Source organism: Antrostomus carolinensis, unplaced genomic scaffold, assembly GCF_000700745.2.
Source record: "Antrostomus carolinensis isolate BGI_N321 unplaced genomic scaffold, ASM70074v2 scaffold15447, whole genome shotgun sequence".
NCBI lineage: Eukaryota > Metazoa > Chordata > Aves > Caprimulgiformes > Caprimulgidae > Antrostomus > Antrostomus carolinensis.
Genome location: NW_010328181.1, coordinates 1 through 19,422, shown reverse-complemented (window position 1 = coordinate 19,422; position 19,422 = coordinate 1). Strand labels below are relative to the sequence as shown.

The window sequence follows — 19,422 nt, the reverse complement described above, 5'->3', positions numbered from 1 at the left end:
AATATTACAGAAAAACCACAATCACAAAAGAAAAAATGTTAAATTTATTCATCAAAGTAGAGTGCCTCTGAGCCATCACATACTCCATGGAAGGGAAGAAGGGACAAATACTATTCCCCATGTCCCTCCTCCACTCCTAACAGTGGAAGATCTCTTCTCTGGAGAGAAAGAGGAGGATGTACGTGTTCTTAAAATGTACGCCTACTGGCTAGCACTGTTCAGATGGTGAGGTCTTATCAGAGCAAGTCAGACATTTAAGAGCCTTCCAATTTTCATTAGGACCCAGGCTCTGATAACATCACCTGCATTCCTCTGTAGATGAAGAGTTATTAACTGACCTTCTTCTGCCACGAACCCTGATAATTAATCCCATCTAGGCTTTGGCAAATACAATGCAAGTTACACATTCTGTTTTCCTGCTAATTCTGCTGGAGACTATTTTCTTCTTTTTTACCCACCCAACATAACCTGCCCGACACCATAGCAGCTGGACCCCCCCTAACACTACAGAGGCCAGACGGACCAAGCATCAAGTGAATCTCAGTTCTGGCATTCTCTGGCAATGCCACAACCCCAAGCGATCTGTGTAAATAAGGGAGCAAGCGAGTGCTACTGATCTGGTCTGGTGCAGCACCTCCATCACCCTTGCAAGCAGCACAGCAGTACTGCAGTGCCTCTAACTACTGCTGTGCCATGGTGCCAGCAAGTGGAGCCGACAGGACTAAGCCAACCAGAAGCACCAGAGTTTTGAATATTCATATACAAATGGTATTTGCCCACTTTCTGGAAGGAGTGTGTGCACAGCACATTTGTGTCTCCCCAGTTCTTCTATCACACTCATTGGGATAGCATTGGGAAGTGCTGAAAGATAAATACCACCTCCCTGTAGAAACAAGGTACGTCTTACAGATCTCTTCACAGTGGAGAAGGGCAGTTCACTTGTTAGTGCACGCTTATGTTTCCAGAAAGCTTTAAGCAACATTCCTTATCAGATACTAGAACCATTTCACTAATGTGAAATCCTTTATTGAAACAGCCTTTCTGGAATCAAGGCTTACTCCAACAGTCATACATTGCCATTCACAGAACTGTAAGGCCAAGCTGCCAACAGAATGCAACTGCTTTTATCCAGCAAGCATGCATCCATTTGCAAGAAAGTTGGAAATGCTGGAAGAAAACATATTTTAGCTTCTCTCTCTCTTTTCTTCATCCTTCATCTGTACCTGGACTTCTCTTTGTCTTTTGATTTCTTAGGGCTTCTGCTTCTGTCTGCCTTTTTATCCCAGTCTCTCATTTGGAAGTCTTCCTTGTATTTGTCTCTCTGTTTGCTGTAAGCGTAGTCTCTCTCATGAGACCGGCTGCGACTCCGGTGCCTGTCTTTCTTCTCACTCCTGACCTTCTCTCTGCAGCGCTCTCCTTCATGTTTTCGATCAGAATCCTATTAAAGGAATTGGACAGATATGCCATTACAGACAAAAGGGGAAAATACACAAAGACTAGAAAAGAGTCAAGCATGGTTGGTTCCTCAGCTAAGGCTGGTACTACCTGAAATATATTCACGTGCATGATGATTTGAAAAAGACAGCACGTAAAAAATACCCACTGTAACTATGTGAAGGTAAGTCTACAGCCTTTGTCAGCATTTGTGGAAAAAAACATGGCTGCCAGGCATGCTCCTGCTTGTATGTCCTCAGAAGCTTTAGCAAAACCTGGTAAAATCAGTGATTCAACTCAGATGGATATTATCAAACTCTTCATAAGCATCACACAAGCTTCTCAGCTAGGTTTGGATACTGACTTCTTACCTAAGCAACGGAAGTATTTCAATCATAGGTTTTGGTTCAAGCCCCACAAGCATTCCAGTGCTATGAAGATGCAGAACACTTTTTAAGACCTGCCAATAACAATCGTTAAAGGCCCAAATTCTAAGCTTCAGAAAAATGAATGACACGAAGACCAAAACTACAGACACATGCATGAAAACTACTCCACTTCCTTGAAGCTACAGGTCCACAAGAAAAGGCAACGTGGAGAATCCAGTCCTTTAAAATGTACAGTCAAACAATAACGAGCTAATGAAAAATTAGTTGTATTTTGCAGGCTGACGGGTATGACCCATACAGAAAACACATGAGGATACGCTCACACACAGACATAGTAAACTCTAAGTGGTACAAGTCTATCTAATTTAAAATGGCCTAAAATGGAATGGCCAACAGTATGTACTCCAAGTGGTAATGGTGTTTCAGTACACACACAGACACACACACACACACACACACACACACACACACACAAACTCTTTAAAAAAAAAAAAATGCTGCAAGTTCAGGCAGCCAAAAATTAGGAATTTTTGTATTTCCCTGGTTTTCTGCATATCATCACCAAGAATGCTGACTGCATGGCTCAGCACACAGGACAGATTTGCTCTGCAGAGAAATGAGGAACAAAGCTGTAATATAGATCTCAAGCAGAAGCATGACCAGTATGCAGATAAACTCTACCAAATCCTATTCACAAACCCACATGGTGGTGCAGCCTCCTGCTCCAGACCCACATCCTGTTACTTACAAGCCACTACACCCTACCTCTTCTAGCCTCTGGAATCAAGTCAAACTGCACAAGATTCAAAAATATATTCTTAAAACATCAACACAGAGGCTGAAGATTCAGGAAACGTGTCAGACTAAGAAAAGGATGAGTCAAAATATACTCGAGAAAAAAAAAAATACAGCAAGAGAACAGAAAAACAACTCAACATCATGGAAACTATTCAGAAAATACAACCCCTTCAGTCATAGCTGGAGCTGCAGTTTCAGTTGCCACAACTTCCCATTGTAAGACTCTGTTCTCTGTTAATTACAATTTCTGCCACACTAGGAGCTCAGGGTACAAGTTTACGTATGAAGCGTGGCTATTGTGTACCTTGGCCAATTAGCTGTGGAAGGTCTGCTGTTGTTCTGTTTTAAAGTTCTTGAGGTAAGAACTGTATTCTAATTATATTCTAATATTTCCAAAATAGGGTTAAGGGGAAACGCTCTGTTCGCCCATACTAAAAACGCTACCATTCACCAAAAGTTTCCAGCCTGTTCTGCTCTGTGCTGGTCTCGGTACTGACACTGAACATACTCTGCCTCAAGAACATGCCTCCTTCCCCTGCTCTTGTACAAGTTTCCTAGATTATGCATGAATTATAAATCTAAATAAATAAATTACATTTTGTATGTGCTAAACAGGATTTGTCAGCTAAGCTGCCTGCAGATTTCACCTACTGAATCTCTAAATCAGACTGAGTACATACTCCACAGTACAACTAACAAGAGTATTCAAGTGCAGACCCAGAGAAAGATTCCTCTCAAACTCATTTTCACAGCTCCAAGAGGGAACTACATTGCTTGCCATCAGAGAATAGAAGTAAGCCTCCACCTGTGATTTTGGACATAAGAAGGCAAAGCTATTTACATCAAAATGGGTAAAGTTGAGCAACAGAGAGGAAAGCAGTGGGAAAGAAGAAGATGCCAGAATACAGCAGCAGTAGACTACAGGAACAAACCACAAGAGGAGCAGGTGACTAAATCACAAAAAGATATACAGAGACACAGAAGAGATCACAGGGTCAAGCACTAGAAAATACTATTTTCCAGAACCTGGAAATAGCACCAGGAATCCCCCTGTCCTCATGTTTTTATTCTATGAAATCCACTGCTAATGTGTCTCGCAGTCCCCTTGTACCAGCTATAACATACAGAGACTAACATACAGCCTATTGCTGACACTACTTGTTGTACCACCTGCATGGGTGGAGACATTTGAATTATTTAAAACATTCTCTGCTAATAACACAAGACCAGCCAGTTCCACACATGTAATTTCTGAACTATCAAGAACAAAGACTACTTCCAGAAATATCTGTTTCAAGAATGTTAAAGGGACAATGTCAATCAGCCAAAAAGACAGGAGGAAGTCTAAACCAACATTAGTTCAGACCTTGTATGTATACATTCCGATCGAGACATTCATTACCCGGTCTCTCCCCTCTACCCAAGGGATCCTGACTGAATTAGTATATAGTTGACAAAAAGACTTGTACCACAAATGAGCAAGAGGGCTTACTGGTGGCACTGAAAAAAGCTAATTTCTAACGTTCATGAGAGAAGTTATTTTAGCACCATAGCAAGAAGCGATGCAATGGAACAACCGAATCGTGTATGTTCCCTGTGCACAGAACTTAAAGCAGCGCTCAAAACTCATGTCAGGACAATGGCTTTATTTACTGTGCCTGGAACCTCATCACTTTCTGCAAAATTGCTAGAAGACAGCTTTGCTCTCACTCATAAAGTTCACATTGTTAAAATACTGGGGCTTCAGGGAGTTTTTTCAGCTCAGTTCAATTCTCCCTAACGCTCTCTCCAATGGTGGTTAACCCTCCGCTTTACCATCGCTGACATTGCTTCCATAAAATATCAACATCGCGACTATCCCAAGCTCACAGAAACGCCAGAACGCTGACCTGACAGGCAGCAGTGGAACTAACGAACGACAGAACTATTGTCCTCTGACCATCTCCTCCATGGTCCGACTCTTACAGCACCACGTGCCTGCACAATACAGATGCAAGCAAATCTGCATGGAGATTTTACAAAAATGCTTCCAAAAACCATCAAGGAGAAATAAAAAAGATAATGCAAAAGAGATTGTGTTTCTGATTCCATACGGGAAAAAGCCAATGCATGCTGGTCTGTCAAGAAACGAGAAATATTTTGAATTCATGAAATCTGATTAACTACCAGTTTATGACTGGGAAAACAGGAACAACAGGTTCAAAGTGCTGAAGATCATCTACTTTATGAGAGGCTACATTGCCTCTTCGGGATGTTTTGGCAAAAAGCCATTCAGACATGCCAAGCTTCAAAAGTCCAGGAAGATCTGGAAAGCCTCTTTCATAATCAGATACTAACATCAGCCTTCTGCACATTTACAACTGCTGTATTTTACAGGACTTTGCACACCATGTCCTCAGCTCAACATCAGGCTTATTTTTCCTGGCTTCTCTTATTACAAGAAAAATAAACAGGTATAAAATTAATGCACTAAGAGGTTAGTACCTTAGATTTTTTGGTCCTCTTGTCATCCTCTTCATCTTCAGAGTGGTGGTGCTTTTTCTTCTTTTGTTTTTTAGCCAAGTGTGACTGACTTGTTTGAGACTCTTCTACATCCTCATCCAGCACAAGGTCATACTTGGCACTGATTATTGTGTTGGTTAAGGACAGATCTGTTACTTTATATAAATAAATAGCAGAACACAAAGCAAACAAGTCCCTGTTTATCAGACCAGGGTTTACCAAGACTTACTATGTATTTCAGTCAGAACAGGACTGTATGCATTGAAAACAAACAAACAAACAAAAAAAATCAGCTGTGCAAAAATGACTGAATTCTGCCCTGTGGAACAGTACAGCCAGCTCCAAATGCTCCTTTCTTTTCTACCTGCTGATATCTGAATAAGCGATGGTCTTCTCTTCTCTCATGCTCACCACAAGCAAAGCTGACTCACAGAGCATGATTTAGTTAGTCCTATGGTCTCATTCTGGATGCAGCAGGTTCCTTGTGAAAATACTTAAAACCCTTTTATGCCATATGTCATTCCAGGGCTCTAGACTGGGAACATTATTTATCTGCATGCAACATGGAAGTGAAACAGCACATTCCGATCTGACTAAATTCAAAGTCATCAAATGAAAAATGCAAAATGCTTAATTCCATCTCAAACACCAAATGGTTACATGAAGCAGCAGCAAAACACCCATTTGGCACACTTTAAGGATAAGAAGTCTTTTCCAGGCTGTTTTCATAAACTGTACTTAGTTCAAAAAATACCTTTGACCAGAAAAGGATACTCCTGCTTTGGTTTCACCTTCTCTTTCAAAGCTAGTTTTGAAGGTTTGTCACGTTCCTTTTCATACTCTTTGAAATCATCCTTGGTATACCGCCCACCTGTCCACAGAGAAATAAATTAAATTCACTTCAACTAAAAAACCAACCAAGATCCACACCTATTACTAAGTTCTGCTTATGAATTTAAGGGCTCTTCATAACCATACAGAGACTCATAGCAGGAAACAGTTCCAGAAACAATATTGACATCTGGGTGAGCAGAAGAGAGTAGGACAAGCTTTGATTTTCTGTCCTTCCCTTGCTTGCAGATCCCATTAAACAACATAAAACTTTCTCCTCACTCAAGCTCAGAGGAGACAACACATGAACAGGACCACAAAGCAGGATTTAGCAACTGGTTTAGTCCCACTTTGATTACAAGTTCTATGTCACATTACTTAAAATGCTGTTGCCATGAAAATCTACAGACTACTATCATTAATTAAATAACTTTTTGGTCCAGGCTGCACAAAAGGAAACCCCTGAGACAGCTACAGCTTAGGAATTCAAATGGAAAAACTAAAAAAAAAATTGTCATGGCCTGATTTAAAGAGGGGTTATGACAGATTTCATTTTCCCTTCATTCACTTGAAAGTACCAGCTCACAGATTATTTCATAAACTATTCCACAGCAGCGTGCTGCCATCCCACGGTCACGCTTCAAACTGCAATATTAACTGCCTAGGTCAGAAACGGCTGCTTCAGGTGGAAGGACAGTACTTCCCCTAGGTAATTTTTTTGAGTACCATATAAGCACAACAAGATGACAATATAATAAGCTTTCCAATATTTAGGGCAATTCATACCTAAGTTACACAGATAAAGAAAAGTTCTCTAGGTAGTCTGTTAGCACAGGATGCACTGCAGAGCATGGTGTGGATTACAAGGTGGTCACCTCAGCTCTACCTCAGTGTTCATGACTAGTCCCCAGCTGGGAGAAGCTGTATGCAAACAATTGAGGGCTGACTGTATTTTTAGGCAGAACATCACCACTGCAATGCAGTCACCTCTCCCAGGTCGTGTTTTCCTCAAGTCCCCAACAACCAAATAACCACTGTATCCACCTCTCCCACCATCTTTTTCCTCCCAAAACATCCTCAAACATCTAAAATTGGGTTATACAACATACAGCCCACTATGCAATATGCCTGACCTACAGGAGGTGGAAGAGGGGATAACCCTGGCCTGCATACTAACTTTTTCTTGCGTACAACCAACTGTTATACAGTGAATAAAGAAAACGAAACAGAAATTAACAATGTACTGCCATATTATTTTGCTAATAAGCAATATCAAAAAACATCACTTTCAAAGCTTGAGAGGAACAAATTATTTACTGGCAAAAATACAACTGACAAAAAGGCAATCCATGGCAAAGTAATGTTAATATAACCATAGAAAACCCTTCTACTCTTTCTTACGGAACAAGTGAAGAGAGAAGAGCTAGCAACTGTGTTGCTCTATTTATTACAGTGCTAGGAAAATTTGTACCCCTGAAGATGAGATGATTTAAGCTCATAACAATTGCATCTTTTTATATAATACTTACAGTTTAGAAGTCATGGCTTATTAAGTTATGAAGGTCAAAGAATTGCAAAGGTACCACCTACCTCTTCCCTTCCACTTAATCTTTGCAACAGACTGACTAAAATCCACGTGTATCCGTCTATCATCTATCAGCACATTGTCCATTTTGAAGTAGGCTTTCTCACAGTCTTCTTCCTGATATTAATGTTTCAAGAAAATTTTGAGTCATGATTATTTCATAGGAATATTCACTGAAGAATTCAAACACAAACTCAACTGCTTAATCGCATACATTTTTTCCTAAAATTCCCTAAAGCACAGCACTTCTTGGATCATGTCATTTCAAAAGAAATAGTTATGCTTTGTCCAAATGTAAGCATTTCAAATTCTATTTCTTTAGTGCATTTCACTATTTTAAAAATTTGCCAACCCAGCTACATGTTTGGCACATGTAATACATTCAGAAAAATAAGGAGAAAAAAAGGACAACTAACAAAAGCCCCATTTTAAGTACATGAGCAGGCTAAGCAAAGTGGTAACAGTTTTCCTCACAGATTAGAGATTAGCAGATACAAACAAGAAGCTATGCACCATCAAGAGAACTTTTACCATCAATCTCACAGTAAGAGCAGCATGTTGATAAAGCATCATTTACAAGCCCAGTACAGGACACCCCATACACATTGATCTACCTTAATGTCTTAATGTGCTACCTGCTTCCCTCCCACTAGTTTCAAGACAATGCAAGAAGAACATATTTGTATTGCTTGGTTGAACAGAGAAAGACTTAAATATTTGCCTCATTTAGGACCTACAACTTCTACAACTGAGTCAGTAAGAGAAAATATTAGCTACTCCACACTTGAAGATCTCATTGTTTTTCCTTAATGGAAGTACACTGAAAATGACCTTTTATAAGCAGAATCTACATACAGTATACTTAAAAATCATACCTTCTCAAACTCAATGAAAGCATAACAAAGGGATTCACCAGTCTTCCAGTCTCGAATCACTTCACAGCTGAAAAATTAATACGAAATTAAAATGTCAGTGTTCTTGAAGCAAAAAACATAGGCAAGCACTGCTTAAAAAGCAGAGTAACATTAAAAAAAAAAATCCTTGAAGATATTATAACACTTGATTCTGAGACCCTTACTGATGTGGGGGTGTCTGAACAGAAAAAACACATGTGACGTTGCTTGAGTAATTATTACACTTAACTCACAAGTGGTTAACATGAAGTGTAGAACTAGAGGTTAATTTCCAATTAATGTAACAAATTCTGTTTTCCAACACTACTGTTTGTTACAGATTTTTTGCATTTCATTAATGTAAGACAAGAAGTTTCACATTCTGCTTTCTCAGTCATTTTAAGGAAAGTTTAAACAGACATCACGTGACAAGCTTTTTTTTTTTTCTTAGCAAGCACCTCCTTAGCAGCCATCTTCTTATCAGGCAGTTCAGTGGGCAAAAATACGAAGCCTGAAGTACTGAATCAGTAAGCACAAAATGGGAACAATACAGTACTGCACCACCAAGCTCTTGTATATGATGTGAGAATTCTGACTACGGGATGTTGAAGGACACCAGACAGGCAGAAAGGGCAGGAAATACGGTATTAAGGTGAGACCTTCCCCCTGCTTACTGAGGAAGTGACATATCAGGATTAGGATACACAATCCAAAAGATGATCAAGATTAAAAAAAAAAAGGGGGAGGAGGCACATAAAAGAGAAGACAAGGCTGTTCAGACAAGCTATATGAATTATTTGCAGCAGTCATCAGCAAGGAAGAAGGTATGAGTCTTGTGCCAGAACCCACCTTTGTGGATTATTCAAAGAACCTATCTGAAAGCAGAAGGACTGCAGAAGAGGCACTGAACAAACTGATGGAGAAAAAAAAAGTGTAAGAAACCCCTAGGACAATCATGCTGCAGTAGTAAGAGTGACAAACACAATGCCAATTGCACTCACACACACAGACAGAGAGTCTAGTGAAGGACCTGGGAGTCTGCAGGCCTGTGTGCCAGTACTGCACAAACTGGTAGAAACTCAATGCAGAACAGTATTAGTGTGCATCTGAATAAATAAGACCTACTCAGAAGCATCTGAATAAACCTCAGTGAAATTCTCTGAAAGAATCAATAGGTTTATGCACAATGATGATCTGTTTGATGAAATCCCTCTGGAAATTCTAATAAACTCCTGCACCAAAGGCTTTGGGGGAAACTAAGCAGCAATGGCATAAGAAACATCTTTGCATTGATAAACATGTGAAAGACCAGGTAAGAGTAAACAGCCATTTCTCATTGAGAAGGTAAAGAGGTCACCAGTGGAGTTTGCTGATGATACTGAATTCTTAAAGGTGGCAAAAATAAAGACTGAAAAAACTGCAGAAAGTTCATAGGAGACCAAGTGAACAACAAAATAGCATGACATTCAACACAGATAAATGGAACAAGAGGAGAGGAATCCTAATTGTGCACTGTAAAAAAAAAAAAAAAAAAAGCTTTAACTAGAAAATTAGTTGAGAGCAAAGCAGAAAATACCACTGTGCCACTGTAAATCTGTAATTTCTTTAATTCTGTGTGCAATTCTGGTCCAATCATCTTGAGATTAAAACAAAAGAACAGAAAAATGTTGAGAAAATGGAAACAATGTAAGGAAAATTCCTCTACAAAGCATGACTATATAGGCTAGTGCCCTCAGCAAGGAAAAAATTACTTTGGGGTATAGAATAGAGGTGTAAGAAAGTAGGTTTCACTGCTCATCATGTCTTTTGATAACAGTACTAGGAGGAATCAACTGAAACTACTAGCAGCCAAGTTCAAAATTAGAAAAGGCAGCAGGCATGAGGAACACCTTAACGAGGAGTATATCAGATGCCAGAAATGCCAGAAAAACCCAGAGACTGTATCTAGTTCATGTAGCACCTGAGATAAAAACTGCTGAAAGGATGGAGAGGATGAAGGCTGGGGAGGGTACCATATGCTTTCCTTGCTCCTACACTTCCCCAGGCTTCCACTTAAAACACTGCTGGGACAGGATACTCACTTAGCTAGATGTGACTTTGTATCACCTTTGTTGTGGTCTCTTTCCAAATACATACAGGCACAGGATAAATCTCCAGACACAACAGAATACTACTTAGCAGCCAAGCCTATAAGAGACTGGCAGGCATCACATTCAGTTTCAAAAAAGAAGGTTTTCTTTTTTTATTTTACAATAATTACCTTTTAATGGGACCAAATCGTGAAAATATTATCTCTAGGTCTTCATCTGTGGTCACAGGATTCAGCTTACAAACAAACAGCACATTTTCTGGTGGCTTGACATCTGCATCTGGTAAGTCTCCCACCTATGGCATACAGAAAAAGACCTTCATCACTTCTGCCTAAATCTCTCTACATTTTATTGCCACAAACACACTGGCAACACATCTTTTGGATGGTCTTAGATGCATTCCTATCACAAAATAAAAAATTAATGTAATATTTTTCCTACTCAATGTCAGAAATAAAGTGTTTTCCATAGCACCTAAAAATTACTACCTATTTGCAATTCCATCACTAGGACTTTGTGAAAGTCACAAATACTTTCTGCCTTCTTTGCCTGCTTATAGTATAACAAATACACAGTTCTAGAAGGTGAAAGTGTACTTTTAAAGCCACTGTGTTACAAAAACAAAAAGGGATTGGATCCACTCCTTAGTCTCTGTCTGTACCTAAGATAAACTCACCTTTCCTTGAAATCTGGCAACAGCTAGTATAAGATTAAATTTAAGATAGCTTGATAAGGACAAGAAGTTACAATAATGCAACTTTGTTCAGACAGGCAGAAGGGAGAAAGCTTTCATGATTACTAAGAAACAACACTTGCTTACAGTACATACAACTTCGATGTTTGCAACCTTTGATCAAAATTCTCATCCTCGAAGTAGCAAATTAAGTTAGAGAAAAAGGTAAATGCACACACAACCTCATGCTGAATTGCAGTACTTTTTAAAAAACTGAACAGAAGACTAGTGATATTTTAAAAACTTATCTTCATCTTTTACTTAAGATGCTAATAAAAAGGCAATGCACATTAGTTTGATAGCAAAAAGAAGCAAAATAACACAAGTAAGAAGCAGATTCCACAAAAGAGAACACACAAGGAGTTTAAGCACGTGACAGCCTCAGAGAAGTTTACTGTTTCGACAAAACAACAATGGAACTAAGAGTTAGGGTTTTTCAAACCAGTGAAGCTATCAGCACACTTCGTTTTTCATCTCTTCAGCCTCTGTAACACAGATCCCTATGGCATACTATCCAGCAATACTCACTGGAATTTACTTCATTGACTCACATACCCCACTTGCCTCTTTTAGATAATTGTAACTTTATCTGGAAAACAGGTCATAAGCCACATTGCTGCTGCCAAAAAGGGGCCCACACCTGTAGATGTCCTACAACACTGTGGTCACATCTGGACTGACCTTAGTCTAGTACTCTGCTGCAAACTATTCACCATAAATTTGAATTGGGTAGTTGTAAAAAAGTGTGATGGATTCACCCATCCTTCAACAGTGTGTGTGCTTTTTTCCTTAAAAAATTAAAATAAAACAAAAGAAGACTTCAAAGCCTATTTACAATTGTTGTTACTATATGGAGTTTACAACTGTCAACAGTTACCAAACATTGTATTTAAGAAGGAAGAACATAAAGTTAACCAATGTTAAATTCAACTAATCCCACAGAAGGAAGACAGCCATTACATATATGAATAATGCAGTATCAATGCCGCTATATGTACTGGGAAAATATTATCTCAGATTAGTTCAACTCTCTCCCATACATGCTAAACTTTCTCCAGGATTAAAGATATTCACCAGCATATTACATATGGTTTTTAATTGGATTAATTTCTAGCAAGTTTTTAAAAAGCCTCCACTGATCCACTTTTAATCCTGGCTTTGAAAATGAAATATCACCTGTTTTAACAGAAAATCACCTCCAGTGCTGATGCTCAATCCCTTTCACAGACATTTAATAGCACAGATTCTGAGCCATGACATCATCATCAGATAAGCAATTTAAAGATAACTAATACACATCCTCCTAGACTTAATATAACATGCACACACAGAGGAATAACATCTAAAAAGTAAAGAGAGCAAGATGTTCACCATTTCCAGAAGAATGGCACTAGTTTTTGCTTCTCTTTCTGCCTGAACTTCTTCTATTTCATCTGCAGACCGTCCTTTCATGTCGTCAATTTCTTCATCTGCTCCGATTCTGCCACTCTGAAAGATGAAGGAAAAAGCTGTTCCTTACCAAGTCGTGGTCAAAAAATTCTAATTTTCTAAATACTACTTGGATGGCCTCCCACTCACCCCCCAAGACATGAAAAATTATTAAGTACTGGATCTCTGCAGAACTGGGCTTTCATTCTGCTCTTCCCACTTAGATTTTTTTTTTTTTTTAAAGATAGAAGATGTTATCCTCATGTGTTTCAGGCACTGTGAACTACACATGAACTTTCAGGCCCAATTTGAACCATATTCAGTTAGATATTCTAAATTCCTTTATACTCCCATCTCATATTCAACATCTCACCACAAGTGTCAACTCATTTCTCATCTAGATAGCTTCGACCAGAAACGAAGATAAGGAACACTGCAAATATCTGTGGTGTCTAATAAGACTCAAAAATTAAATATAGTATATCACAACAAGAATTTCTGCTTTTACACATCTACATCTAGGCAGGATTTGAGGTTTAGTTTTTTATCCTCATCAGCATCTCTAGAATGCTGCCCTTCTTACAGACGTTTCTACACCAAAAGGTCACACAGGCTATGGGGGAAGAAAACTAAATATAAGCTTTCAAATTTCTACGCAGTTGGCAGTGAGCTATTAAACTCCTTATATCATTTAACATATCAGAAGGTACATCAGAGATTACTCACAGTGCAGAAGTACTATGAAAGCCTAATTCCAATCTTGCAATTATATCTATTAAGCTTAAAAATAAACCATATTCTGTCAATTTATTCATTCCTTGAAACAACTGCTTCCATACAAGGAGATAATATCACATAGCAACTTCCATAACTGCATGCTATGAGTAAGTTATGAATACTTACAATTATATTTTTAGCCAGTTCTTTCTGTTTGAACGAATACACTAAAACAGCATGCATGCTTGCAGATATAACTCAAAGAATGACCAAGATTACTTCCACTGAAACACAGACTATTTCACATTTAGAAGGAAAACAGCAGTAAGCACTTTAATATTAATGTTAGTTGTATTTTTTCTTCTACCAGAGTATACAAAAAACTAGTACTACCAAAGGTGAATATTCTGAATGTTTTGCTTAACTGCACTGTAACCAGAAATCTAAAATAGGGCTTTCCAACCTAACTCCACCATAGTCATAAGGGAGAGCACCCAAGTCACCTTTTTATCCTTTTCTTGAAAGATTAAGCAGCTGTATTTGATTAAACACAGCAACAGCCCCAAATAACAGACAAGCATTTGACATATTAGAACTCAGGCTGGCATGAGCAGATGAGCAAATCTTATCCTCCTACACTAAAAAATGTGTTAGCTCTTTTAGGATATAGATTTGACAGACAAAGTCTTAAAAGATAGAATTCTTATTTTGACCAAGTCTGTGCTGGCCACTGATAGGGATCATTTATTTAATTATTTCTTACAACTTTTCCCCAAGAAGCTATCACAAACACTTACATCTAGCTGTTCCTTAGTAGGTTCTGGTGAGCGATCAGGAACAGACAAGCCAGGTGGATCTTCAAATGGATCATCTAAAATTACTGTATGATTTATCCTTATTGAAAACAAAATCAAGACCAGCATCAGTCATATGCAAGTAAAACTCTCTTTACCCAAGTAACAGGAAACCAGCCCCGCTGATTCTCAGTTACATCCCGAACAGCCAAGCATACTGTATGCTTGTAAATACTAGCACTGATGCTTTTTAAAGGCAACATAGTTCCACATTTTCTTATATAGTTGTTTATTTTAATACCTGTTTATCTTACCAATAATACTGGAATAAAAGAATATTTAAAATACCACGTACAAGTCACCTGCTATCGCTATATTAATCTAGCTTCCAAAAAGGATTAATTTGTTTAATTATAATGTATTCCTCAAAAAGGAAAGTTAAGAGCAGTCATACCTGATATCTTGATATGGGATAAAGTCCTTGTCTACGAAGGTTTCATTAATTGTCTTCAATACATCCATGCCTTCTGTCACTTCTCCAAATACTGTATGCACACCATCGAGGTAATCCAGGTTTTCCCCCGTAGTAATCAGAAACTACCAAAGAAGATACAAAACCAGTAACAGTAAATAGAAAAATTGAGGGCTCCAGTTTTACTGTAGGAGAGGTACAACTCCCACTGAAATCAGTGGAGAAGAAAAAAAAAAAACCCAACAAAACCCCCAAAAAACTCTTCCTGACTTCTGCAGATTAGTCTTCTTCCATCAGCTCTGAGAACATGGTGCTCACAGAACTCAGCTCACAGCCACTGCCTGAGGAAGAGAGACTCTCTCATACAAGTTTCCTTTCACAGTTTGCAGCTCTGGCTCATTCCACCCTTCTGTGAACTGACCTGACTCAGTGATCTGGCAGAAAACCAGAGCAGCAAGGGAAGAGCAGACAGTTGTCTGCCAGGTAGGTCTGTTGAGCGAGATCAGCAAACGATGTGACAGGCATGACAGCTGATAAAAGGGAGAGGATGGAAAGGGCAAGGCTGCCCCTCTGGGCAGCAGTGAGCTCCGAGCTGAGCTCACCTGTTCATTGAACTGCATTCGGCAGGCGCATTTGCATAATTTTAGCAAAAGCTTCCACAGTTCTACCTTCACCTGCTTCTATCCAGACTTTTTTCCTTCCTCCCTCCCCTTGTGTCACAAACCCTCCTCTCCCAAAAAACGGGATGCAGCAGCATTGAGAGGAAAACTAGAACACAGTAGATCAGCTGGGACTGGCACCGAAATGTATCCCAACACAAATCAGGTGATTCACTTTAGAGCAAAACTGAAGGTATGAAAACTGGTACCAACGGAACACTTGGCCACAAATTAAAGACAGAGGACACCTGGTAATGAATGAAAGAGGAGGAAGCAGGTATGCACAAGTAACAGAGCACAACCACTACATCCATGCTTTACAATCTGACAGGTAACATCTCACTGCTCATTCTCTGCAACACAGTTAAGACTGGTTAGTATTTGGTATAGGTTATGCTGAGCTCCACTGTATTTTAAGCCAACTCCACGTAATTCCTTACTGGAATTTTTCTTTCCAAGGAAGAAGCTGCAATAATGTTCCTGGGAACTAGATTAATTCTCATATGCCTGTGTATATGCTAGCAGTTTGCATTCTTAAATGCATATAAAAATGTCATCTCTTCTTCCTAAACCTCCCACTCAAACAAACAATTTCATACACACAGTGCAGGGAAGCTGCAAAATTAACTCCATATATTACAAGCTCTAGCTGGAATAAAACGTTACTTTTTTAAAACTGCTCATCCATTATTAAAAAAATCCTCTTTTTAAAATTAAAACATATGGATATTACAAGTGAGGCATTTTAATATATAAAAGTAATAATGCATCTAAAATAGTATTTTAGAAATAATATCATTCCGTGATATTAGAGGTACATTTGAGTATATTTATTTATAATACAGCAAAAACTTTGTGCACATGAACAGGGAACAGCAAAGGGAACAACACTTTCAAAAACTGTTTTATAACAGCACTGGGATAAAACTGTAAACTTAGATTCTATTATTGATGCACACTTTTATGTAACCATACAGAGGAAACTGTGATATGATTTCAGCTTCCAAACTAACATGAATTTTTAAGATTATTTTAAAACCCAATTTCCTTACTTTTTACTCTATTTAACTACAGGATTTCTTCCTGCCCGTTCTATAAATTAGCAAAATCACATCAAGGTATTAAAAGAAATTAATAAAAAAAGGAAAAAAATAGAGGACTGAATTATAACAAATAAAATTTATAAAATTAATCTAGGACAGGATTTTAATCTGAGCATTTGAATCTCTTTCTTGTGTGCAATCAAATACACACTGGCACCTGGGACACTATGCAAAATACTTGTCTGTGGCTGTTTTTTTACATGCCTTTTGACCACATTACAAGATGATGCTATTGAGATGACACTGTCCTTGTTGTGCCTCTTTTGTACATGGAAGGAATTTTCATTTTAGTTACTCAGACATGTACCAATGCTTTCCAACACCGTGTGCTGACCTGTGATCCATGCTGATCATTGCCATTGTTCACCATTGACACGGTTCCTTTTTTCTTGTGCTTAATTCTCGGTACTTTTTCTGCCTCGAAAAATCTAGCTTGATCACCATACAGTTGACTGAAAATATATATAACAAATACGTTACAAGGCAAAGGAATTTTTAAAAGTGAGATAAACAAATGTTGTGAAACAGTGAATAAAGCACCTTAAAAATTTTTACACTGGCATTCAAACCAGAATTTACATTAATCCATGCACATTTTTATGGACCTGTATACTTACATAGTTCACTTTATATTACAGGGAACAACAGATTTTTCTCTGAGGCATTTCAAGGCAGCTTTTGTTGTGAGGGTTGGGAGTCTACTTGTATTTTTTTTTAAGTGCAGTATATAACACTTTTCTAAGGCATGAAGCAAATATATAGTTTGATAAGTATAATCTGTAAAAATAACTTAATCCACAATGTAAAAACGTAGTAATTTATGTCACAAATTTATCTTCTGAGATAAATGGAAAGCCACTTAGTTCATCACGTAGACAGGACTGCATGCAGTAATTTGAGATACACAGGATATGGCAAATCGTTGAATTATTTTTCATTTTTTAAGACTAACCCTGACTAACTCATTTTGCCTCACTCTATAGCTGACAGAGGCACAGTCAATACACGTTTGCCCATATTTAAGGGTAGTGTTCTGTTTGAACCCCTAATGCTAAGCCTCTATGAAGAGAGGATTCAAATTAAACTTTACTTGCATCAGTTTTCTGGGTAGCAAGAACAGAAACTCCAATTTAGTGGACTTCAGCAGTAATGAACAGGTAGAAAAGACAAACTGCCATTCCCCATGCTAACAGGGGAACAGAACCTGCCACTCTCTCATCACACTTTACTTCCCTAACTGCCATACCAATGAGCCTCAGAAGATCAAACATTACAAAAGAGCAGAATATCAAAATAAACTTGACCTAACCATGTGCAGAGACAGCTCAGGTCTAGCAAGTTTACCCACCAAGGCTTGCATCTGCTCAGCACAATTATACTTCTTCCAGGACCACCTGAGTGGATCCATGGGTCCAGGTTTTCAAGGTTTTGTATTTAAGAGGCTCTGACAGACCAGACTTACAAAAGTCCGTATTCACCTACCAACACTGCCTCTGTTCAAACTGAGCCATTTATTTCCGTATACTGTGTTGCCCAACACTCCCGGTTTAGTTCTGCTCTGCAATTTTAATTGTACTTTTAATAACAATTGCAAAGGAATCATACAGAACATATGCACTTTGCTAACTTCCATCCTAGCTGTTTGAATGATTTCTTCAACTTTTATGTGCATGGCCACTGAAAACATCTTAAACAAGGAAGAAAAGTGATTTTTATAGACATTCAATGTTACTAAAATGAACTGAAGTAAATTTTTACAGCAACAGAATTACTTTCTTATACACAGAGAAAACCAAGTATAGCCTCTATATTCCTCTCCCACTCAATTAAATACATTTTGTTGCAAAAATTAAAGTAGTAACAAACTGCTAATGATTTTGCCTCCTACAGAGCACTTAGTTATGACACTTCTCTTACAAAACCAAACCTCTAGTTATTTGTTAACTTTTAAATAAAGAGAAATTTGTGTACAACTTGTTAGTCGGAACTTTGCTTCTAAGGTCAGAGATGGAACACTGTGCAGAGAAAAAAATCTGAACGGCCAAAGGCAGCACAGGAACCTAAAAGGTACCCAGGTATGATAACCAAAGAAGCTTATGCAACAATATTTTTACTTCCCATAAGTAATTCTGTCCCAAGAAAGCTGAAGACAATCTAATCGGAACCCCTGTTCCTCTATACAACTTCTCTGTCGATTAAGTAACACAAAAGTTTTACTTACCAAAAGATGGATTCCCCTCCACGGCCAGTGCCCATGGGGTCCCCCGTTTGTATAATAAAATCTCTCTGCCACAAAGCACAATACATAAGATATTGCTTTCATGTTTGTGAATTTAAACCAATAAAAAAATAAGGAACTGAGACCACTCACCTGTACATTGTAAATAAGACAATAGTTGTAGTACTTGACTTTGCAGAGCTTCAGAAAATTCAGACAAGCTGCAAAAAATTGTATCAATGTTTACTGAAGAAAACCCCAGATATAATGAGTACAGATATGACAGATACCCAGTTCAATGTGCAGAAAAGTGTGTTCTGAGCAGACTGTGTTAAGACTTATCAGCACACAACCTACAAACACTGTGAGAAATGCTGGAAGGAAAGGTGACGCTTCCTCCCTCCCTCAAGCTGCCCCTTCAGAGAACCCTAAATACAGCTACTCATACAGAAATGTACATTTCTCCTCCCCAGCTGCTTTCCAAACACCTAAGAAAGAAGATCACAGTCGCCCTTTGATTTAGATTATGTTATATTTTCTCTTTTTTTTAATAAGTATGCATTACATGTATAATAAAGCGTAACAATTTTAAAAATTAATAATAATTTTTAAAAAACCACCTTCCCAACAGCACTTGATGCTGGCGAGTATTCCATACTTGCCCACACACAAGCAGCCCACGGGGACTGCTCACGGCCACGGAGACCCCGGCACCCACTCGGATCTTTTCCCAGGGCCGAGGCGACACGCAAGGCCAGGGCGGCAGAGGTCGCGTT

General features: G+C 38.5%; 1 protein-coding gene across 1 annotated transcript; it reads right to left on the bottom strand.

The window, feature by feature from the left end:
* Positions 1-1,007: 1,007 nt before the first annotated feature.
* PPIL4 (peptidylprolyl isomerase like 4) lies at positions 1,008-18,867 on the bottom strand (the record flags this gene model as incomplete). The annotated part of the gene is made up of 12 exons (XM_010172167.2): positions 1,008-1,438; positions 5,106-5,244; positions 5,898-5,994; positions 7,545-7,656; positions 8,415-8,481; positions 10,693-10,817; positions 12,627-12,743; positions 14,198-14,294; positions 14,649-14,791; positions 16,763-16,880; positions 18,650-18,714; positions 18,800-18,867. Coding segments are annotated over 12 exons (1,373 nt in total), but the record flags the coding sequence as incomplete, so codon positions are not given.
* Between the last annotated feature and the right edge of the window lie 555 nt (positions 18,868-19,422).